General features: G+C 46.0%; 1 protein-coding gene across 1 annotated transcript in view; it reads left to right on the forward strand.

Annotated features, from left to right (window-relative positions):
• Window positions 1–20860, forward strand: part of SF3A2 (splicing factor 3a subunit 2) — a 28086-nt gene extending 7226 nt beyond the window's left edge. Inside the window, exons 2-9 of the mRNA XM_069740607.1 lie at window positions 1379–1543; window positions 4440–4511; window positions 6174–6220; window positions 6319–6428; window positions 6519–6568; window positions 7544–7684; window positions 8555–8623; window positions 20199–20860. Of these exons, the coding sequence (XP_069596708.1) occupies window positions 1418–1543; window positions 4440–4511; window positions 6174–6220; window positions 6319–6428; window positions 6519–6568; window positions 7544–7684; window positions 8555–8623; window positions 20199–20753 (1170 nt within the window). The 5' untranslated portion in view covers window positions 1379–1417 and the 3' untranslated portion in view covers window positions 20754–20860. The remainder of the gene's footprint in view (window positions 1–1378; window positions 1544–4439; window positions 4512–6173; window positions 6221–6318; window positions 6429–6518; window positions 6569–7543; window positions 7685–8554; window positions 8624–20198) is intronic.
• Window positions 20861–25386: the final 4526 nt, after the last annotated feature.

Genomic DNA, 25386 nt, shown 5'->3' on the forward strand with positions numbered 1-25386 from the left:
GGTAGTTTTGATTATACTGTGTGTTGAGGTGGTGTATGGATGTGATTATACTGTGGGGGAAGTATGGATGTGATTATACTGTAGGGAGTGGAGGGAGACTATAGGTGCAACTATACCTTTTGCGGGAGAGTATAATGTGATTATAATTGATTGTACTGTAGGGACGGAGAATATGAGTGTGACTATGCTGTGGGGGGTGCTCTGGATATGATTGTGCTGGGTGGAGAAGGGGTGCTATTATGTGTTAACTAGGTTTTTGCACTCTGTATATTAGAGTAGGGGCACAGTCTCCCTGGATGTGTGTATTGAACAGGGTGGAGAGCAAGAGCCGTGTAGATTCTTCTAGGTGATAGGGAACCACTTTTGACGTGTATTTTTAATTTATAATCAGCGATGATGACTGTAGTGGGCAGGATTAAAATAATTAAGATGTCGGACACTTTCTATTGTTACTGTGGGTTTCCCCACAGACTGCACAGCTATCCTGTCCATACAATGGTGGCCGGTGGAGGAGCATGTGACCAGACCTGTCCATCAGCCTCCAATAGAAAAGCAGCTTTCCCATGTGATATGTATTCCATTTGGAGGAGGCTGATGGTCAGACGTGGCCCCTCTATCAGCAGCCATTGTATAGAGAGATGTCTTGATCAGTCCAAGATTTTTTTTTTTTTTAGTAAAGATGATCATTAAAATACTTTATGCTGACTTGATAAATCTACCATCACTGTAATTGTGATACAGTTCCAACTAACCACTTGTAATCTCTGCAAACACTCGCTGTCCTTAAGGCTACTTTCACACTAGCGTCGTTCGACGCACGTCACAATGCGTCGTTTTGAAGAAAAAATGCATCCTGCAAAGTTGCCTGCAGGATGCGTTTTTTCTCCATAGACTTTCATTAGCGACGGATTGCCACATGTTGCATCCGTCGTGCGACGGATGCGAAGTGTTTTTGCTGTCCGTTGGGACAAAAAAATGTTGCTTGCAACTATTTTTGTCCGTCGGGTCCGGTTTTTCCGACCGCGCATGCACGGCCGGAACTCCGCCCCCTGCTCCCCGGACCTTACATCCGCTGCCCCCGTTGTGCTTTTACTTCACAGCATGCGTCGGTACGTCGGCCCGACGCACTGCGACGGGCCCTTACCGACGCTAGTGTGAAAGTAGCCTAACAGTTATGATAGCACATGATGCCCGAGACCGGTAACTCATGGATATTCGGAATATCGTTACTACCAAAGACCACTAAGTGCATGTTTTCTTCTAGAACTGAACAGTTATATTTGTGTTAATATTAAGAGAAATTGACGCCTATTACATAGAGCATCAATTTGATATATGAGGAATGAAAACATTTAAAATAATTTTTTTGTTGTTTTAGGTTTCTTTGTAAGTGTGTCCCCCAAAAGAACTCTTAACCATGGATTTCCAACACCGAGCCGGTGGGAAAACTGGGAGCGGAGGAGTCGCCTCGGCATCTGAGAGCAACAGGGATAGAAGGGAGCGTCTCAGGCAGCTGGCATTGGAGACAATTGATATTAACAAGGTGCTGACATGATGTGCACAGTATGGGAGGCAGTCGTCCAGGTGTCCTACTATGTTGGCAAATGTTTCATCAGAGGCATACATTGTTTTATTAGATAATAAGACCTCCGTGGCTGTGTAATCTTTCTGCTGTGATATTATTACATAACATTATATTTAACGCCTCTTGTGCACATTTTATAGTTCTGTTTGGAGTTATGTGAGCAGTAAATGTAGCTGTGAGGATAAAGGTCGTAAATTGCTGGATTCTTAATGTTACAATTTAAAGGAGGTGTCGATTTAAAACAAGTGATCACCTATGAAAATATGAATAAAAACTAAACATCGCTTTTTATATATTTGTATAAAAAAGCGATGCATTGTGCAGTTATATGTATACTTCTATATGTATCCTAAAGCAGCACTAAAAATAATACTATTTGTCCCGCATAAAGCAGAGTATCATACAGGCTCCATTAGTAAAAAAAATATATATATATATAGCTACTCAAAGCGGAGAGACGAAAACTAATACAATTGATTCGTCATTAAAGGGAACCTGTCACCCCGTTTTTTCAGTAGGAGATAAAAATACCGTTAAATAGGGTCTGAGCTGTGCTTTACAATAGGGTATTTTTTGTCCCCTGATTCCCTACCTATGCTGCCGAAATACCTTAAAAAAGTGTCCTTTTTCGCCTGTCAATCAGGCTGGTCAGGTCAGATGGGCATGGTCACAGCGCTGTTTCTCCCCCACATCTTGCTTATGTTCCCGTTGGTGGCGTAGTGCTTCTCGCATGCGCACGTGCCGAATGCACTGTGCAGCTGTAGAAAAAGAGCGCGCTCGCCGCTATTTAGCGGTTGCTCGGTGGGCGCGGCCATCTTCCTGAGGCCGCGCGTGCGCAGATGGAGTCTCCTGCTTCCCGGGGCTTCAGGAAAATGGCCGCCGGATGCCGCGCGTGCGCAGATGGACATCGCGGCGGCCATTTTCCTGAAGCCGAGATTCGAACTCGGCTTCAAGAAAATGGCCGCCGCGATGTCCATCTGCGCACGCGCGGCATCCCGCGGCCATTTTCCTGAAGCCCCGGGAAGCAGGAGACTCCATCTGCGCACGCGCGGCCTCAGGAAGATGGCTGCGCCCACCGAGAAACCGCTGAATAGCGGCGAGCGCGCTCTTTTTCTACAGCTGCGCAGTGCATTCGGCACTTGCGCATGCGAGAAGCACTACGCCACCAACGGGAACATAAGCAAGATGTGGGGGAGAAACAGCGCTGTGACCACGCCCATCTGACCTGACCAGCCTGATTGACAGGCAAAAAAGGACACTTTTGTAAGGTATTTCGGCAGCATAGGTAGGGAATCAGGGGACAAAAAATACCCTATTGTAAAGCACAGCTCAGGCCCTATTTAACGGTATTTTTATCTCCTACTGAAAAAACGGGGTGACAGGTTCCCTTTAAGGAGTTAATGAAGATGTTTTGTGGCATCCTACAAAAACAATGAGAACCGAAAAATAAAGAGACTGGACAGAATTGTCATAACTACAGTGTGTCCGTAAAGTCATGGTGCACTTTTGACCACTCACAATATCTCTTTATAGTTTACATTTTGGTGCCCTTTCTCCGGCCCAATCATATCAGACCTGTTCATGAGGAGGGATAGCAAGAACCAATCAAACAACACAAACTCATTTAAGCTGTTGCTAAGCCCCCAGTCAGATTAACTCCTGATAAACTGAACTCTGACTAATACACTGCCAGGTCTGTGATATCATGGACCCACAAGCTTATGCCAGCAGTGTGGTTTTCCATGCCAGATGTGGACAGTACAGAGGAAAGTTCAGTGTGTTCTGTGGCTCGGTAAATTTGAATCCATGACCAAAGTGCTGCGTGAATATCTGCGCGTAATGAATAACATTACTTGGGGGGGTAAGTAGTTGAAGGAAACCGGAAGATTGGTGGAGAAACCCCGTTCTGGTAGGCCATCAGTCAGTGATGAGTCTGTAGAGGCTATATGGGATAGCTACCTAAAGAGCCCTAAAAAATCTGTGCGTGCGTGTGCTCGACAATTACACCTAAGCAAGACTACAGTTCATAAGGTGTTAAAGAAACACTGGTTTACGAGGTACAAATTGCGGCTGTTGCACGCTATCAAACCAGCGGATAGACCCAAATGATGCTACAGATATGCTTCACGAGATCGACAATGATGCAAGATTTTTGCAGAAGATTGTGTTTAGCGATCATCCATATCTGTGTACATTGAACTTATCAACGACATTAATCACTTAAAACAGAGAATCACAGACGTTATTCACTCTGGTACACCAGACTTCCTTACCCGTGTGTGGCAAGAACTTCACTATCTTTTGGATGTGTATAGGGCAACAAATAGAGCCCACATCGAACTGCACTGAATAGGTATGAAACTGGGAGAGTTTTCTTTTATTTGGAGCAGATTTCACATTTCTATCGTATTTTGTTGCTTTCCAGTGACTGGTCAAAAGTGCACCATGACTTTACGGACACACTGTATTTAAACTACAGATGTGCACTAATCAATGCGAGACGGTACATCGTCCTTTGACATGTTGCACTATATTCTGTCCTTACACCTCCTTATTGGCATATTTTATATTAACTTTTTTGGTACTAAATTTAAAGCCACACTCTTTTCTAGGCATAGTTTACACTGTCTAGTTTTAGGCTCACAAAGTGTCTAAAAAAAAAAAGACCAGACAAAAACTGGCACAAAACATAGGTTTTTTGGTAACAAATTGAGGCAAACTTCCTAATTTTATTTTTTGTCTTAGAGCAAGATAAAATAGGTGGAATTTCTATAAGAATTTGCACTGTGTCTGTTTTCTTGAGCTGTCCAATATCTGTGGTGGTGTCTTATTGTACTCCTCTCATGTCCCATAGGACCCCTATTTTATGAAGAATCACCTTGGATCATATGAGTGCAAGCTGTGTCTTACCCTGCACAATAATGAGGTAAGGTGAACCATGTGTAACCCTCTGATAACATCCCACAGAGCTTCTGTACTGTAAGCTGATCTCGTTGCAGAGTCATTACATGTCATCTCCTTCTGTATGACAACCACGGATTGTAAATGTCTCAAGCAGTATTTTAACCTGAAGAGTGGCACTTCCCAATATAAATTGGAGAATAAAAGGTCATTTTATCAATTGTGTAAAACCCCCAAATATTGTATTTTCCATTCTTCTCGTCAATCCATTTGGCTACTTGGATTATGTGTGGGAAACATGCTCAAGTGCCAAAGTACAATTTAGAAACTATTGATGCCAACTCCTCTTAGGGTTTCCATTCATCCCAGTGAGTCACATCTAAACTTTTGACATCTTATTTGGAACTGCCCGGTGGTAAGGAGATACTGGAGTGAAGTGGTCTCCACATTGTCACGGATAACTGGAATAATTTTTGATTGTGCACTGGAGCTGTGTGTATGGGGAATTGTGGATGAGGAAACTTGGCCACACTATGGTAGAATAATTTCCCGTGAGACTGTATATCTTGCCAGGGAGGCAATAGCACTGAGATCGATTGGTCACGCCCCCCCCCCCCCCCCCCCCCCCCCCAATCAGCGTCATGGAATTTCCGTGACAAACAGACGGAAGTGCTCCTTAGACGATTACATATATATAGATAGGAACAGAGGATGTTTCCAAAAGTCTCATAGAATTTGGGAGAAGTGGTTGGAATCACCCCTGACACTCTTGTCCCGCAGTCCTTTAACTGCCTCAATTTCATGTTCTGTACCCTGTGTTCCAGGTTTTCAGATACATGAGATACGATTCCTGATATAAATGGACCAAAGAGTGTATTCTTGTTTATATTTTGATGTACAATAACAAATTGTATTGTGGTACCGTGTTAGCCAGAAAAATTGATGTGAATATTTTTCTGCCCAATGATGACAGAAGTATTCTGGGAGTGATACCTTTATTGGCCAGAAAATAATGTTTGAAAGCTTTCAGAGCACATAGGCTCCTTCTTCAGGCAAGATTACAGATAGATTCTATCTGTAATCTTGCCTGAAGAAGGAGCCTCTGTGCTCTGAAAGCTTGCAAACATATTATTTTCTGGTTAGCCAATAAAGGTATCACTCCCAGAATACTTCGTCATTGGGTAGAAAAGTATTCACATCGTGTTTATATTTTAAAATTTTATAGGCCTCAATCTTTGATAAGTTTCTACATAGTCCTGGTGTCAGACGAGTGCGGTGTTTTCAACATACAGCTATATGTCAATAAATCCTACTGTATTACAGATATAGGGCGGGATCACACGTGTGAGAAATACGTCCGAGTCTAGCATGTTATTACCAGGCACGCAGGAGCAGAGCGTGCGGCTCCATGTATTGTTTTGCGGCTGCACGTTCCGCTCCTGAGTGACGGCGGCAATGCTGGGTATTAACATGCAAGACTCGGCCATATTTCTCACATTTGTGATCCCGGCCTTATAATAAGAGTGTGATGTAATTTGCAATATTAGTTTGAATGGACATCTGTCAATATTGGTAACCAATCCGGATACATAACCTGTTATTGTACTTAGTGTTTATCCTGAAGTATTTTTCAATAAAAAAGAGTTTCATATTTTTTCATTTAGTGATAGTTTTCCTTTCTCCTTAGGGCAGTTATCTGGCACATACACAAGGAAAAAAGCATCAGACCAATTTGTAAGTTGCTCTTCTTTTCTGACAGGTGTAATTTGGTGACCTCTGGATGTTATGAGTCTAATTATGGGAGATTTGGCTCACTTTCTTGTTATATTTAGGGCCCGGCGTGCGGCAAAAGAAGCTAAAGAGGCCCCTGCACAACCAGCCCCTGAAAAAGTTAAGGTTGAAGTAAAAAAGTTTGTGAAGATTGGTCGCCCTGGTTATAAAGGTAGATGAAGGCTTTGAGATTGTGATACGGTTTGACCATCTGCATTCATTATATGTTTATATATTATATATTGTGCATTTTCACCTACAGTAACAAAGCAAAGGGACTCTGAAAGTGGCCAGCAGTCTCTGCTATTCCAGGTAACAGTCCTTACATTGTGTTTTTCTTTTTTGCAACCTTAGAACAGTTTATTTTTTGCTGGCCTGGTATCGAATAATGTACTTTCGTTTTTTTGGCCATTTTATCTAGTTATCTGTATTTAGAGGTGTTAGGACACCAATCCTTAAATGTTTATATAATTTATTGGGTGTTGTAGTACTAGTTGACCCTAAACAATGCATGTTGTTATCAATACAAAACATAATATAACACTTCTACCCCCCCTTTTATGAAGTGTATTTGCGATGTATAGCAGATGATTGTTTATACCATTGAAAGAGGACTTTGTTAAAAAAAATTTTAGTTAGAATACCTTGTAAAAGTCGCTGAATTCACCTAACTATGCCGCTCTTTTCCGTTGTGTGCTGTGTCACTCCATTTCAGAGATATTCATATTTGTTGCTTTTGGACCTCAGTATGTGAAATCTCTGCTTGCCCGACCACCTGATAGTTTCTTCACAATCTCTTAATAATTGAAGCTCGGGGCTTTTACAAGGTATTTACCATATTTTTTATTTTCTTAGAGCAAGTGACAAGTCATCTTTCAGGTTTATATAATTATGGTCAGATATATAGACTAAACTTGAATTTCTCCCTCCTTTCCTTTATCAATTTGCAATCTGTCTAAAGATTCGGTTGCATTCTGTGTAAGAGATAACATGGGCATAACATACTCTGGTTAGTCTGTAGTTTCTTTTTTGTTTCAGCACAATTGTTCCATGTATCACCTCCCATATTGTTTGAGCTGCTTACTTTGTGACCTACCATAATGTTTTCCATCTTATTTTTTTTCTTTTGTCTGTTTTAGATACTTTATTCTGCTGTCTACTTTAACACATTTGGATTATGGGAATGTTTGCTTCTTTTTGTAGTAGATATGTACAAACCTTAATATCTACAGGATACTGCAATGCTACTCTGCATGTGAGTAGTAATGACTCCTTTTTTTTTTTCAGATTGACTATCCAGAGATATCGGAGACCATCATGCCTAGACACCGATTTATGTCAGCTTATGAGCAGAGAATTGAACCCCCAGACAGACGTTGGCAATACCTTTTAATGGCAGCAGAGCCCTATGAAACTATTGCTTTTAAGGTTTGTAGTGTCCCGCACTGAACAAGATGTACATAAATATTATACATAAGGTATGCTGTTCTATATTGAATGGAACAAAATAATATAAAAATAATCCTTCCAACTAAAGGCAAGGGTCTCCAACCTGTGGCTCACGGACCCGTCTGCCAGCTTTGTGTATTAGTACTAAGTCTAGCAAACACTACGATAGCATGTGGTGGCCTATACATTAATGTAGAGGAAAAAATGCTGCATTCACCTAAAGCTTTACTGTCTTCACATGACAGGATCCAATTTCATGTGTTGCTATATGGATGTATAATTGCTGCCACGTAAATACTGTATGATGATCCTTGCATCTTGTACAATTTAACATGTAGTGTATTCTAGAAAATAAAAAAAATATTGTTTATTTTTACGAGTACTATAAAACATTAAAAATAAAAACCCATACACAAGGGGGAGTGGAAAAAAATAAATAACTGAACTTCATCAGCCCTTTCTTTGGGCTCCAGAAGATTTGGGATTGGTTTTGCCCAATTTTAAATATGTTGGTCCGTTTTATGCATATTAATAAATAGCTTATGTGTCTGTCTTTTCCAATGAGAAATTGTACAAAGTTGATTTGAGAGACACTTAGTCCATTAGTAACATAGTTAGTAAGCAAGTTAGTAAGGCTGAAAAAAGACATTTGTCCATCCAGTTCAGCCTATTGATTGATTCGACTAAGATTTGCTTAAATCTTCCACCCATTTTTCTTGACCACCGTATTCCTACTACTTGGTACATAATTTTAATAGAACTGTATATGTCAGCAATAAGGCATTTTTCTTGATTAAAAAGTATAATTTCAGCACGTTTTTAATTGTGTGATTTTGGTCTTTTGTTTAGGTTCCGAGCCGGGAGATTGACAAAGTGGAAGGAAAATTCTGGACCCATTGGAATAGAGAAACTAAACAGGTAGCAAGATCTATTTAGTAGGCTTGAGCGAAACGGATCGGACAAATTCAAAAGTCAACGACTTTTGGCAAAGTCGGGTTTCATGAAACCCGACCCGATCCTAGTGTGGGATCGGCCATGCGGTCGGCAATCTTCGCGCCAAAGTCGCGTTTCGTATGACGCGTTTGGCGCCATTTATTCAGCCAATGAAGGAGCGTGGGCAGAGTGATGACATAGGTCTTAGGGGCGTGGACGCCTATCGCCATCTTGTCGCTTGTGCGCTGTAGCGATTTGCAATGTGAGAGAGAGAGAGAGAAAAAAAAAAGTTAGATTTCCCACTGACTTTGCATTGGGTTTCGTGTTTCGGTCGATCCCCGACTTTTCGCCATAATCGGCCAATTTCACTCGACTCGACTTTTGAGATAGTCTGGTTTCGCGAAACCCGACTCGACCCTAAAAAAGTAAAAGTCGCTCAATCCTACTATTTAGTCTCTGTAGCTAACCTTACCATGTAGCATAGTTGTGTTCATTGTCGAAATGCAGGTACTTTGTTCTAGAGACTATTCACCTAAAAATAATTTGTAGAAAAATGTAAGAATGCAACATGAGAAAAAGAATGGCATGGCTGGACTTCTCACATATAAGGAGTAATAAATGTTCTGCTCATCTCCTGTGGCATCTCAAGCTCCTAATCTCATCTGGTTGATGGGGCAGGAACAAACCTCGGGCTGGTATTGGGTTGTAGAGATGCAGTTTTACTCAGACACATGGTTCAGCACTCCTGTTCAAAAAATTCTATTAAACGGTAATTCTTAAATTATTCCATATTAAAGAGTTATTCCATCCAATTAAGAAAGGTCATCATGTAGAAAAATATATTGATGGCCGCAACCAAAAGTATGTAGCATATAAAGTACTGTAAGATGGTTTCCTGCATTTCTGCACTTGATTACTCAGCTGAAGAATATCTAGTTAGCTAGCAAGGTGTAATTAACACTTCGTAGTATTACCTGGATTCACATCAAAAGAAAATATGAGTTCTCTTATATGGGAGAGCAGGAGGTGAAATGCATCTAAAGTCCCAGTAATCCAGTATAGTGTCAGCAGCCGGATGTAATCCGTTGCGGAACAGCACAGCTCTGCCAACTGTCACAGTGGCCGCAGCAGAGTACTGCCTTCACAGTAAAAACAGATGCATAATGAGAATCGTGGAATTAAAAAAAAAAAAAAAAAAAGCCCTATTAATATCCACAAAGAATTGGCTATGATTTTGAGATGGGGGTGTAAATTTGTAAAGATGGCATAAACCATATGCAATAAGATATCGACAGGAGGCAGAGCCACACGTACATGGTTGAAGGACTAAGGCATTTTTTTTAGGCATGGGACAATAAAATGTGGCCTAAGGCAAAGATGTGAAAAAAACACAAATATTTATATCTACACCCAAAAATCTCCTAATTGTAGTACTTGATATGTAAAATATACAGGAAAAATATGTATCTTTGTACAGTGTCAGCCAGTAGATAGAAAAATCTTAGTTTTAGAGTCCTCAGTGGTTGATACCTTTTTAATAGCTAACTGACAAGATGGTGTCATTGCAGCTTTCTAGACTACTCGGGTCTCTTCATCAGGCTCGGTGTAACATCTGAGGGGGTCACATATTTATACACAAAAGGACACAGGAATAATGCAGAAATAAGACGGGAAGCAGAACCATCAATGTGGGACAGGGAGTGTTGCTGGAAGTCCCACCATGACCCATCTTCAATGCTCTTACTGAAGGAAGAAGGTTGTTAGCCAAAATCTTGCGATTCATGACCCATTCCATCCTTCCTCTAATATGGTGCATTTGTGCGTCCTGTCCTCTTTGCAGAAAAGCACACCCAAACTATTACCGTATATACTCGAGTATAAGCCGAGATTTTCCGCCCACTTTCTTGGGCTGAAAGTCCCCCTCTCGGCTTATACACGAGTCATACGCAGGGGTCGGCAGGGGAGGGGGAGCGGGGGCTGTGAAATTATACTTACCTACTCCTGGCGCGGTCCCTACAGGTCCCTGGCTTCCCCGGCGCCGGCAGCTTCTTCCTGTACTGAGCGGTCACTTGGTACCGCTTATTACGGTAATGAATATGCGGCTCCACCTCCCATTTAGCTTTTTCAAAGACAAGTCCAATAATACCTTTTTATGTAGCCAGTCCGTTCTTCCATTAGTGAAAAATCAGTGTTTATATTGATATGTAAATGAGGCTGTAGATCTGATGCCTCTGTCATGCGAGGCCTATACCCTGCCCAGCTCCCCACCTCCTGATTGACTGACAGTCCCTTTTTCTCTTTCGCCTCATTGGGGGACACAGACCGTGGGTGTATGCTGCTGCCAATAGGAGGCTGACACTAAGTGATACAAAAAAAGTTAGCTCCTCCCCTGCAGTATACACCCTCCTGCTGGCTCTCAGCTAACCAGTTCATTCTTAGTGTCTTAGGAGGCACAGGTCTAGTTTCCAGACCTCCCGTTTTTTGTTTTTCTTTTCTTTTTCTCCATGGAAGACGAGACAGGGCCGACGGACCCTTTTGAAGGGGTCCGATCTCCCCAAAACAACAACGGGCGAGTACGTGGAATGTCGCCTCCACGTATCATCTCCCGCAACGTGGGACAATATGTCGGACTCAGCCCTGACCACCCTAAGGTAACGAAACCCTAGGCTGTACAGGCGCATATGGACAGTCCGTGCGGCCCCCACTGCATCACCAATGCTCAGACAACGGTGATGGAAGGAGGCGGACGGTTCCTCTCCTCATCCCCTGAAGGGAAGATGGAGCTAGGGTGCCTGCACCGTTCCTTATACAGCCCCCCTCTAACCTTAATCTCTGGAGCCATGCGAGGTGGAGGGCTGGGAGGGCTCCTGCTGCGGCGCAGTTTTCCCCTGCCGTTCAAGATGGGAAGCCTCGTTCCAGCCCCGTGCCCGTGTTCTCAGGCGGGTGCTGGGAGTTCCCTGCTGCTGGCGGCGCCAGGCCCCGGGCCGAGATCCCGTTCCTGCCTCCCTCTTCCAGGTCCATCCCCTCCATACTCGGGCGGGCCTCAGATAATTTAGTCCCCGGCTTCTGGCGCGGTTAGGCCGCAGGCGGAAGTCCCGCCCCTTTTAGACGCATCATCTTCTGGCGGCTCCGCCCCCTCATCCTCGAGCGGATGCCGGGGGAAAAATTTAGCCCCCGGCTTCGGCCTCCGAAAGGCCGCGAGTCGAAACTCCGCCATTTCCAATGGGACCGTCCACCAATTGGGCGCATTTTTTATATGGGACATCACTGATGCTTCCTCCTGTGAAGGGTTCCACAGGACAGCTGGAGACACAGGACTGGGGTAAGTGCTACTCACCCCAGCCTGGCAGCTGCAATATATATTCCTGCAGCTTATCCAAGTTCTGATTATAACAGCAGCAGGTCCAGCATGGCTAGAAGGACCCAGTCTCATACGTTTTTATATATGCCACATGTATGGCCTGTCAGCCCGCTTTTCCGCTTGCCCAGAATAATCGTCTCTGTGAGGCCTGCGGTTCCGAGCGCGCTCAGGAGCCCTTCCCTGTGACTCAGCCCAGTGTGTCAGGAGCAAAAAGATGGTCTTCCCCCCGGAATGGGCTTCGTCTTTGTCGCAATCTATGGCGTCCCTAACAAAGGCAATCGAGTCCCTTCAGACCCCATCTGGGTCCAGAGGCAGCGGTTCGCCTGTCCTGGAGAGGTCCTCCGACTCACAGGAGCCTCTGGCCTGCAGGGGCCGCTCTCTCACTAGGCAGACGCGGGGGAAACGAACCCACACCGCATCCCCCGGTCCGTCGGGTGCATCTGCATCCCTGAGTTCCATCTTTCGTTCACCCTCACCAGCGGAGATTAGTGAATATGGTTCGGAGTACGATTCTGAAGGGTCCCTCAATTTAGAGGCACCTGATTACTAGGAGTCAGTAGACAGCCTCATTAAAGCCGCCAACCAAAACCTGGGAGTAGAGGACGTATCCACCTTGGCTTCCGGTCATAAGGTGTTTTTTTTTTTTTTTTTTTAGTTTTTTTGTTTGTTTGTTCTCATCCTGAGTTTGAGGATTTAGTACAGCGTCCCTGGGAGCGGCCGGATAGGCGTTCTCGGGGCAGAGGGCTCTAAATGCAGACATCCTTTCACCTCGGAGTTCCGTAGGAAGTGGGCAGAATCCCCTTCGGTAGACCCTCCCTTGTCTCGTTTGGTTTCTAAAGACGTTATTATCTATTCCTAATGGTTCTTCTATTAGGGATCCAACCGATCGACTTATGGAAGGCCTAGTGCGTTCAGTATTTGAGGCCCCAGGCTCAACCCTCTCGCCCTCTTTTGCGGCGTCTTGGGTGGCCAAGGCCATATCCTGGTCAGAGTCTTTGAGGAGAGCTCAACAGGATAAAGACCTGCCATCAGAGGTGACCGAGATTTCGAATCAGGTTGCCCTAGCAGGTAACTATCTGATTAATGCGTTCTTGGATGAAGTCTCTTACTGCTCTGCTCTATCAGAGCGGCCAATTATTCTGTGAAAAATGGTATCAGCTCATTTCTGATATCACAGGAGGAGAAAGCAATTTTCTCCCACAGCAAAGGTTTAGGCAGCATTTCGTCACCAGTTTCAGGCACGTTTTAAGTCGTTTTGGGTGGACCACAGTGCGAAACCCCGCTGGCCCAGGTTGACCTAATCAAGACAGAGATTGTCAGATCTCTTGGGGTATGTGTCCACGTTCAGGATTGCATCAGGATTTGGTCAGGATTTGACATCAATATTTGTAAGCCAAAACCAGGAGTGGAACAATTAGAGGAAAAGTATAATAGAAACATATGCACCACTTCTGCATTTATCACCCACTCCTGGTTTTGGCTTACAAATACTGACATAAAATCCTGACCAAATCCTGATGCAATCCTGAACGTGGACACATACCCTTACAGAGCCAACCCATTGGGAAAAACGCGGTTACAACAACCTAAATCAGGAGGATCTAAGTCCCACAGATTTTCGGCCAAATATCTGGAGGCAGGCTCAGGTTGACACCAACATATCTTTTTTTCAGCCAATATGCAAACACGTTGGGTATCCTCTCCACGTATACCTCCCTATGGTGTGAGATGCCATGCCTGGTCTGATTCTAAGGGGTGACGGGTCCTTTTAAAGGACACCAATCTCCCCACACCATCAATAGACGAGCACATGGAGTGTCTCCTCCATGTATACTCTTCTGCAGCCAGACCTAACACCGGAACCAGCTTTGTCCACCTGGAGACCTGAACTCTGTGGCTGTACAATGGCACCCCTCTTTTGGCATCCAAGCACTCCCCTCTGCATAACCACTATTTAGCAGAGGAGGCAAGAAGGCGGACGATCCCTCTCCACTTCCCTGTTAAGAGGGTGGTGGATCAAGGGTTCATCATTTTAACTCTGCACTGTCAAAAGAGAGCGGAGGTTGCAAGAGACTGCTTTTTCTGACCTTAATCGGGGAAAATCTCCTGTGGCATACCTACCAGTATTCCTGCCCGAGAGGTTATCAATTAAAATGACTACGGACTATCAGATGGCAGATCTGCTTCGTTCCGTCTTTCACCCTCGGGTTTAGTGTTCTCCTTAACCACCCCTTGGGTTGCTAGAGCAGTGGTCTCCTGGTCGAAGACCTTTACTACTTTGATTCACAACAGTAACCTTTTCCCGAAGACAGTACAGCTGGTCAATCAAATTTCTTGAGCAGGAGACTAGCTGGTTCACGCCTCTCGGATGTGGCTAGTTGCGTGGCGCTGTCAGCAGCAAATTCCATTACATCCAGAAGGGCATTATAGCTCAGAGAATGGAAGTGTACTCTGCGTTCAAAAACGCCTCTTACATCACTCCCTAGGATCACATGTTGCCTATAGACCCAACCAGCAGTGGAAGAGTTTTCCAGGACTGTCTAGATCTAAGGGATCTTGGTTCCAAAAAGAGGGACCGAAAAGTAAGACTAATCCTGGACCTCAAACTTCTACCAAGCTTGACAGCTCAGCTATTTCTTCAACGGAAAAGGGTGGAGTTTCTGGCATCCACCGATATTCAGGATGCTTACCTTCACGTTCCTATTTTCCCCTCTTTTTCGCTTTTCCATTCGCAAACTGCATTTTCAAGTCACAACCTGGTCCTTCGGCCTTGCTGCCGCACCCTGAGTGTTCGCAAGGGTCATGACGGCTGTTATGTTCCTCTTGCACCCTAGAGGCGTGGTCGTCCTGCCCTGTCTGGTCGACTTTCTAGCCGCTCTTCCAGGACTACGCTGAGTCGTCTATATCAATTGCTATACCCTATCACCTGGATTGGCAGCTTCATCTAGACAAGTTTTTCCTCTTTTCCAGCCCAGCAGATATCCTTTTTAAGGATGATCCTGGACACTTCCAGGGGGTTGGTAATTCTCCCTTGAGACAAGGCTGTGGCTCTTCAACTCAAATCTCTTACTTGACCTCTCATTCCCTCATTCCATTCGATTGCTGGGAGGGTCATGAGGAAAAATGGTGACAGCAATGGGAGCTGTGTTCCTTCGCTTCGCTCATTTTCGGTAGGTCAAATAGGCTTTCAGAGGGTAGTCTCTGAGCTCCTTCCTCATCCGGGAGAGTTCTTTCCAGTTCAATGATTATTAGTAACTGCCGTTGACAGCCTTCTTCTCCTGATCGTTGTTCTGGGGATCTGAACGATACGGCTAGTCCTACAGCAGGTCCTCTGCTTTCTGGTGGGTCTCCCATCTGAATTCAATCGGATAATGCCACGGCTGTTCCATACGTTAATCTTCCAACAGGTACCCATGGTCAGGCATGATGAACGAGGTGCCCCACATTCACTGATTGGCCGAGATCTATCATTAGGTGATCTCGGCAGTAGACATCCCAGGTGTAGACCTCTGGACAGCAGACTCCTTCAGCTGTCAGGGTCACGCCTCAAGTGAGTGGGAACCTCTCTCGGAAGTCTTCTATCAGATCTGCCTTCTCTGAGGCACTCCAGATGTAGATCGGATGACGTCCAGACCGAACGCCAATGTACTCGAGTTCATAGTTCGGCCTCGAGATCCAAAAACCGTTGCAGTGAATGCTCTGGTTCTTCCGTGATACCAGTTTCCGTAACCCCCCTTCCACTACCTCCAAGAGTCGTTTGGAAGCGGGAAGGGCCCCAGTGGTCTTGGGAGATCCACACGGACCACGTTAGGTTTTTTGGTTTGTGGAGCTAGGACTTTTTCCATCTTATTTCACCAAAACTGCGAGTAGGGTCTTTCTCGCAGGGAGTTTTCACATGCTGTCCTTCCCTTTCGCATACCATTAGATCTTTGGGTCCTTAATGGTCCTGGGAGTCTCACAGTAGACTTTTTTGATCCGGACAGACTTTACTATCAGGGAAGGTCTCCTCTTTTTTTCTCTGCGATCTCGTCATCCTGACGAGTCTTCGGAGCTAGCCGCTCTGTTCTTCAGACTTTTATTCTTATTACCGTCAAGGCAAGGTTGTCCTCAGGTCATCCCCATCCCTTGTTAACAGTCCACAAAAAGGGAGATGGGTTCTCCATAATCTGGACGAAGTAAGTGCTCTGAGTAAGTACGTATCGAGCTCGGCGTCCTTCTGAAGGTTGGACACCTTATTTGGGCTTCCTGACGGTCAGAAGAATGCTTCTTGATGGTTACAGGAAGGGTTTAGCCATTTTATCGGTCATGTTACCCTGGTGGATTCGTTACACCATCCAGGAGTCCTTCTGGATGAGACATCAGCCTTACTCCACTCTGTCGATCGAGGTTTCTTGGGTTCTAGGTACCAGCCGTCAATAAAGCACGCCTCCAAGCTTGCGGGTTCGTCCAGTCCGCATGCAGCCATGAAGCACTATAATTCTCAGACTTCTACGGTTATGAGTCTGGGCAGGCGGTCTCTGCAGGCTGCGGTGGCGCTATTGTAAGTAGCAGTTACACAGGGCCTGATCTGATGTTGTCCCACCCAGGGACTGCTTTGGGACGTCGCACGATCTGTGTCCCCCAATGAGGCGAAGGAGAAATAGGGATTTTTGTGTACTCACCGTAAAATCCATTTCTCCGAGCTATTCATTGGGGGACACAGCTCCCACCCTGTTATTAGCTTCTGCTTGTTTTGTAAATAGACATGCTATACTCTCATATATAATTTGACATGCTATACTCTCATATGTTGTTGTTGATCTCCTACTGCTTTTGCACCGAACTGGTTAGCTGAGAGCCAGCAGGAAGGTGTATACTGCTGGGGAGGAGCTAACTTTTTTTGTATCACTTAGTGTCAGCCTCCTATTGGCAGCAGCATACACACACGGTCTGTGTCCCCCAATGAATGGCTCGGAGAAAAGGATTTTACGGTGAGTACACAAAAATCCCTATTTCCTGATGTCACAAAAAATAGAGGCGGTCAGAGAAGCAGGAACAGTCTGTGTTGGATAGGGAATAGAGCTGGAGTTACTAAGGTTTCAGATCTCTCATAGTCATATCAATTCAAACACTGATTTCTTCATACTGGAGGAACAGACTGGCCATGTAAAGGTATTGCTGGACTTGTTGTTAAAGGGAACCTGTCACCACTTTTTTGCTCTATCAGCTAAAAATATAATTTATTGATTGTCAGGTATGCATTCCACATCTACATTTGAAACCCCCCAACACCCCATGCATCACCCATAAAAACCTTTTTTATTTGTCCCGCACTGTATGTTAATCTGTTCAGTCCGGTCCGATGGGCGTTGCCTCTGTTCCCTCACTCCACCCCTCCTCGGCTTGCTGTACGCATTCTTCGCCGTGAATCTCGCAGAGCACGTACAGATTTTGCACGTGCGCATTGCAATGTGACCTCGCGCGTGCGCAGTATGCTTGTCCAACTGTGGGCAAAGCCGAAAAGCATCTGCTGGTGCCTGAGATCACAGTTACTGTATATACTTGTGTATAAGCCAAGTTTTTCAGCACTTTTTTTTGTGCTGAAAATGCCCCTCTTGGCTTCTACATGAGTCAAAGTACAGAAAGCTGGTGGGGGAGGGAGGGTGACGGAGCAGCGGGTGCCAGGAGCCGGTGCACACATCATACCTATTTGCGCGCCCTCGGTGCTGGCACTGCATCTCGTTCCGGCCGCCGGTGCCAGTCTGCTGCTCTTTCTGTGCTGTGCTCAGCGGTCACGTGGTACCGCTTATTAAGGTTATGAATATGGACATGTCTCCACTCCCATAGGGGTGGAGCGCATATTCATCACCTTAATGAACGGTACCACGTGACCGCTGAGCACAGGAGGAGCTGCAGGCAGGTGCGGGCGACCTGAACGAGATGCAGTGTCAGCATCCAGGGCATGCAGGTAGGTGAGTATGATGTGGGGTTTTTTTTTTTCAATAGGAAACATGCACACAGGGATAGGGAATAAGGAGGCATGCATACATGGATGGAACTGGGAGGCATGCATGCAGGGACAGAACTGTGGAGGCATTCATACCAGGACAGGGAAGGGGAAGGCATGCAGACAGGGACGGGAAGGCATTCATACCAGGATAAGGAAGAGGGAGGCATGCATACAATGACAGGGAGGCATGCAGACAGGGATGGGGCGGCATTCATACCAGGACAGGGAAGGGGGAGCCATGCATAGTAGGACAGGGATGAGGTGACAATGCATACCCAGCTTATACTCGAGTCAATAAGCTTACCCAGTTTTCCGTGGCAAAAGTAGGTCCCTCGACTTATACTCGGGTCGGCTTATACTCGAGTATATACGGTAAAAAAAAAAGAGGGAAAATTACATACATATTCAAATAAAAACCCATTATACTCACCTAACACCAAATCCCCGATGCCCTTGTCTCCTAGAAATGATGTAAAATAATAAACCAACATATACTCACCTGTTTGCCGTGGTCCAGATAATCCCGAGCATCCCACGGCGATTGAACGCTCTTCCCGGCCGCTGGCGATACACTGCGGGAGCGATTACCTCCTGTTAGTGTATCACTAAACTGCCGTGAAAGTCCACCGGAGTTGATCAACTTCGGTGCTCTCACGGCACCGCTGTGTTAGAACTTTCCCACGCAGCAGTGCTGCCTTAAGGGAGATCACTGGAACTGATCAGCTGATGAACTCCGGTGAACTCCCTCACGGCAGGTCAATGATACTCTGCGGGAGCGATTACTTCCTGGCAGTGTATCACCGGCTGTCTTTGAGAGCAGTCACATCACATTATGGATTATCTTCTGTGTTTTTTATACAATATCACTATTGGGTTCCTAATGGATAGGTGTCTTATAGACGCCTCTCCATTACTAACCTGAGAGTTTGATGTCACCTGACAATACAATGGTGACATGAACCCCACAAATATGAACCCCAGTTGCCACCGCTACAGGGCATATGGGAAGAGCGAGGCTAAGTGCCAGATTTGGCGCATCTTATAGATGTGCATTTTCTGGGGCATCTTGAGAGCTGATGTATTTAGTCTGGGAGGTGCCAATATCCATGGCCCCTTCCTAGGCTATTAATATCAGCCCGCAGCTGTCTGCCTAGCCTTGGCTGGTTAGATTTTATAGTGGGACCCTATGTCAATTTTTTTCTGGAGTCCCCCTGTAAACTTACCAGTAAACTCTATGCAAACAGCTGTGAGCTGATATTAATAGCCTGGGAACCTTTCTGGTTATTTGCTCCTTCCCAGAATATTAACATCAGCCATCGGCTTTCCGTCTGCTGGTTATTAAAATTCCATGGGAGCCCACCGATTTTTTTTTTTTTTTCTTTAAAATTAACAGTTGCTGTCTGGTTACAGCCTATATACCTTCATTCTGTTAATGCTCCTACATATGCTGGTGACTGTGTGTGTTTTTGTTTAGTTTGATACCTTTTCATTACTAAGGTTAGAGCTAGGTGTCAACGACAGCTGCTGACACTAAACCCTACTACTGCATCAGCATGAAAAAGGTGGTGTTGAACCAAGAAATTACATCATATAACTTTTTTTTTTAAATATATTTATTTAGCTCAAAAAAGCATTCATTGCTGTACAAAAACATATTAAAAAAAAAATGCAAAAACGCACTTTTTTCTGCAGCGTTTTTCCTGCCAAGAGAGCAGAAACCTTGCAGCAATTTCTGCAAGCAAATACTCAATGTGCACACACAACCTCAGTGTGGCTGGTTAAGATTTGCATGTAAACTCCAGTTGTTGCAATATATTTGCGCAGCTCCAGAACTGTGATTTATCAAGCTGTTTTATGCGAGTGGTCTCAGTGTGCGCTCTCCATTGCTGCTATACGAGGCTTTATCTCTCTATCATAGGAGTAATGTACTGGTGATGAAGCTAGCCAGATCTAGCAATATACAGTAGAAGCTGTGTGGAAATATAGGCAATGAGCAGTAAATAATGAAAAATCCCCATGTTCTTGTGAACGAAAAGGATTTTTATTATGTAATTTGCAAAATTGCTTGTTTTAAAAAGCAATTTCACTTTTTATGATAGAGAATAACCCTTTCAAGTATGTCTACTGTTTGCATTTCTTCTAACCATATTATAGTCAATGCTTGAATACTTGTTTTGCTACCACATAATTACCTTATTTTGTATTTTTAGTTCTTCTTACAATTTCACTTCAAGATGGAGAAACCACCAACTTTACCCAGCATAGCCCCTGCACCTCCTGGTGTTAAACGGCCTCCACCACCTCTGCTGAATGGAATGCCACCTCGACCACCCCTTCCAGAAAACATGCCTCCTCCACCTCCAGGTGGAATGTCATTACCTCCCATACCTCCTGGAGCACCAGCTCCCCCAGTGCCCCCTCCTCAACTTCCTCCTGCTCCTGGAGTGCCACCTCCTGGTGTACCACCTCCTGTACCTCCTCCAGCTTTGCCACCTCCGGGTGTTCCACCTCCTGGTGTACCACCTCCACCACCTAATCCTGCTGTGCCGCCTCCTGGGGTTCCACCACCTGGAATTCCTCCTCCTGGAATTCCTCCACCAGGAGTACCTCCACCACCAGGCCCTGGAGTTCCTCCACCTCCTGCTCCAGGCGTCCCTCCTCCAGCTCCAGGGGTTCTTCCACCTGGATCCATGCCGCCAATGATGAGGCCTCCGTTACCAAGTGAAGGACCAACAAATATCCCCCCACCACCACCATCAAATTGAGTCCATGTATGCTCTTTGCTATGGGCATATTTTCACCATGCGTTTTTTTTTTCTTTTGTAGGATTTTCTGATTTGTTTATCATTTAATAAATTGAGGATTTTAAGAACACGGACTCCTTTTTTTTTCTTCTAACATTTCTTTTGAGAAACATCAATCTATGGTGTTTTTCTTTACAGTGTAATTGGACCTTACCAATCTTTGTGACATAGCTAGGCATGACTACAGTTAGTTTTTAATTGTGAAACACCATATCATTTTAATAGGAGTGTACACTATAAATGACCACAACTTTACATTGTTTACATTTTTGAAGAGCTGGTATTAACATTTTGTGCTTTTAATAAAAACTAGGATGTTGCATATAATATCTCTTGATAGTAATTTGAAGAATTTTTGTTTTTTTTACTTTGAAAATAATATCCTGTTCTCTTAGTCTTAATTTCTTAGTACAATAATAAATGATTGGGGATAGCAACTGTTAAATGGTAATATAGATTTGTCATAAGAATGACCTCCCTACAATAAACTTTCTGAGGCGGTGGATGTTCTCCTGAGGGATCTCATCCCAGACCTTGAATAAAGCATTAGTCAACTCCAAGACAGTCTGTAGTGCAACGTGGCATTGCTGGATGGAACATGACATGCTGTCCCAGATGTGCTCGCTTGGATTCCATTCTGGTTAACGGGCAGGCCAGTCCATAGCATCAATGCTTTCATCATGCAGAAACTGCTGACACACTTTAGCCACATGAGACTTAGCATTCTCATTCATCGGAAAGGAACACAGTGTACCTGCATATGATTTCACAATGGGTCTGAGGATCTCATCCGGTACCTAATGGCAGTTAGTGTACCTCTGACTAGCATGTGGAGGGCTGCGCGGGCCTCCAAAAAAATGGCTCCCCACACCATTACTGACCCACTGCCAAAACCGGTCATGCTGGAAGATGTTGCAGACAGCAGAACGTTCTCCATGGCGTCTCCAGACCCTTTTGAACCAAGAGAAAAATAGACCATTAAGAATTAAATTTTATAATATGTATTTAAAATCAATTTTTACTTAAAAATGGCGCAACAATAGTGCAAAAAATATAAGGACCAACAGGGAATAAGTATAATAACCTGCAAGGCTAATCTCTCCGTAGGAGAGCCCTAAGAGATCACTACCTGTCTGTGTAGGTTGGCACCCTGGTTGTAGACATGATGGCGCCCCCCGCTCAACGTAGGTAGCCCTGAAGGCCCTAATGCACCCTTGACATAATGAACACTGAAAAATACACAAAAACACATACATAAAAACTGCACCCCTCAAGGTGCTCAAAACCACACTCATGAAGTTTATTCCCCCCGTCAGGTGCATCACAGGAATTAATGGAATGTGGAGGGAAAAAATAAATTTCTTTATCGCCTCTCATTGGGGGATACAGGAACCATGGGTGTATGCTGCTGCCACTAGGAGGCTGACACTATGCAAATAAAAAAGTTAGCTCCTCCTCTGCAGTGTACACCCCACCGACTGGCATTATACTCTTCAGTTTAGCTTAGTGTCAGTAGGAGGTGGACACTGGTCTTTCATTAGACCCTTGTCTACCTCAATGTGCGTCGTTTCTTTTCAGGTTTTTCCGGAAGGGATACAGGGTGAACAGTCACACCTATATTCCCTCAAGGCAGACTATGAGTACGGCGTGTACTGCCACCCCGTATCCTCATAGATCCCTCTCCAGGACCAAGAGCCTAGCACACAAGCGTGCTCAGAAGTCCGGTCCTGGCCCCGTCCCTCACCCACTCGCCCATCAGAGCCTGTCGGTTGGAGGAGACGAGGACGTCCATCACCAGCTCCACGGACGTCTAATACTTTCCACTTTTTAAGGTTAGTACCGGACGGCGTGGGATGTTAGGTGAGTATCTTTTCCCCCCCTATCAGTCTCTCCTTAGGGGGTCTCTGCGGATTCTCTGCTACAAGAGCAGGCGAAATATGGGCGCTTCCCTACCTTTTCTGCGGCCGCATCTTTACTCTGTGCGGCGCCTTGTAGGCAGCCGCACTTCTATTACTGCGGCCGCACTTTTTCTGGCAGACCTCCGCAGCAGCCTGGGTGATAGTCCTATCGTTTGCGGGGCGGCCCTGATGACCGGCCACGCTGCTTCCTCCACTTTTACAGGCAGTCGCACTGCCTTGCCTGCGGCCGCATCCTTGCTCTCTGCGGCACGGCCCCCTACAGGCCGTTTTCCCTGGCGGCCGTACCTTTCGGAGCTGATTCTTGGTCCTCTCCGGCATTTCCCGGGGGCCTACTTCCGGCGGCAGCGCTACCCTTTCTATGCGGCTGCCGCGCCTCTCAGCCGGGCAGCGCTTGCACCGCGGTTTACCTCCAGCGGTCGCCGGCTTCTAATTTAGGCCCCGGCTTTTCCCGGGGCCTACTTCCGGTGCTACGCTCTGCCCACTTCTGTTTTCATCGGGCTGGCTTTCTCCCGCCCGACAATCTCTGTCCGGCGCCATCTCTGCTGACTCCGCCCCTTCCTCTATGCCGCTGCTCGGCACACATCGCGCTCCACACTTTCCAGAGCGCACATTCCTGATCTGCGCCCCTTCAGCGGTCACCATCTGTGCAGATTGCAGCAGGGGCTCGACTTCTCTCCGGAGATCCACCAGAAGCTGGACAGCTTCCTCCACCTGGTATCCATTTTCTCGTCTGCCGTAAGTAGCTCTGCACTGCAGACTGACACCCCCCTCTGCCCCACTGTCCCCTAGCCCTCTGGCATTTTCTTCAGACCTCCTCAAAATGTCTACCTCTAAAGGGGGCCGCTCTCCTCCTCCTACTTCTTCCTCTTCTACCTTAGTTAAGTACTTTGCATGTTCGTCCTGTAACTGCAAACTTCCCTCAGGTCAGTCCTCTCTGCTCTGTCAGGCCTGCAGCAACCCGATTGTTCCCACCGCCCAGGATCCCCCGGCCGATCCGCTGAGAGTGATACCCCCATCCCAGGCTGGGCCTCCTCTCTGTCACAATCGGTGGCATATCTAACACGGGTGTCTCAAACTTTGGTGTCCGTGCTGGATTGATTACCTCTGCAGACCCCCGCAGTAGCCAGCGGGTCGCAGGAGCCTCCGTCCGAGACCTCCTTGATAAGCCGCAAAAGGTCCAGACAGGAACGACGGTCTGAGTCCTCTTCTCGCTCCATCTCGCCACACGTTCCTCCTCTGCGGTCGGCGACCTCCCGATCCTCCTCCCCTGAGTCAGGCGAGGCGTTCTCTGATGCGCCCTCGGAGGATATTTCGGAGCTGGATTCTAACCAAATCGCCACCATGAGGGATATGGTTCAGAATCTCATTGGGGCTATAAACCAAACCTGTGGCATCAAGGATCCCTCTACGGAACCCGCAGATCAGGCCGTTTTGTTTAGACGGGCTAAACCACCTTCCAAGTTTTTTGCTCCTCATCCTGAATTCGAGGAAATCATGAACAGAGAAAGAGAGAACCCGACCAGACGTTTTTAGAGGGGGAAACGCCTTGGTGTTTTGTATCCTTTTCCTCCAGAACTTACCGCCAATTGGATGGTCTCTCCCTCGGTGGATCCCCCGGTTTCCAGGCTGTCCACCAACACGGTGCTTCCACTGTCCGGCGGAGCATCTCTGAAGGATTCTAACGATAGAGTTATAGAATCCTTTGCAAAGTCAGCCTTTGAAGCAGCTGCAGCTGCTCTATGCCCATCCTTTGCTTCCACTTGGGTTTCGAAATCCATTTCCAAATGGGCCAAAGAACTCCGTCGAGATATCCTGGACGGGGCGCCACCCGTGCAGCTGGCAGAGTTTGCCAACCAGATTTCCCACGCTGGTGAATACCTGGTCTCCGCCTCTCTTGATGCCGCGTCTTGTGCGGCTCAGGTATCCAGCAATGCTGTTGCCATCCGCCGGACCGTTTGGCTCAAGGCCTGGCAGGCGGATTTATCTTCCCAAAAGTCCCTTACCAGTCTGCCCTTTCAAGGCTGGTGTCTCTTTGGTTCCAAGTTGGACCAAATCATTAAGGACGCCACCGGGGGTACAAGTTCTCTTCTCCCCCAGGCTAAGCCTCATCGGCATGACTCTTGGCAAGACCCCAGCCCACCTCCCAGGTTGGGCGGCCATCTTCTCTTCTTCAGGGACGTCTGGATCTCCTCATTAGAGGATACATGGGTCAGGGAAGTTGTATCCTGGGGATACAAGATAGAGTTTGTTTCACGACCCCGGGATCGTTTCTTCAAATCCCGACCTCCAAGAGATCCCGCTCTAGTTCCGGGTTTCTTTGCAGCCATCACTTCTCTTCTCAAAGCCGGGGTAATTGTTCCCATCCCAGAAAAAGAACGGTTCACAGGTTTCCATTCAAACCTTTTTGTGGTACCGAAAAAAGACGGCAAGGTTTGTCCCATTCTGGACCTCAAATTGCTGAACAAGAGAGTTCGTCTGAAGCACTTCAGGATGGAATCCCTTCGTTCAGTAATTGCTTCCATGGAGGCTCAGGAATTTCTGTGTTCCATAGATATTCAGGACGCCTACCTCCATGTACCGATATTCCCCAGACATCACCGATTCCGGCGCTTTGCGGTGCTCCAGGAACATTTTCAGTTCGTCGCCCTGCCGTTCGGTCTTGCAACCGCCCCAAG

This window comes from Ranitomeya imitator, chromosome 1, assembly GCF_032444005.1.
Source record: "Ranitomeya imitator isolate aRanImi1 chromosome 1, aRanImi1.pri, whole genome shotgun sequence".
NCBI lineage: Eukaryota > Metazoa > Chordata > Amphibia > Anura > Dendrobatidae > Ranitomeya > Ranitomeya imitator.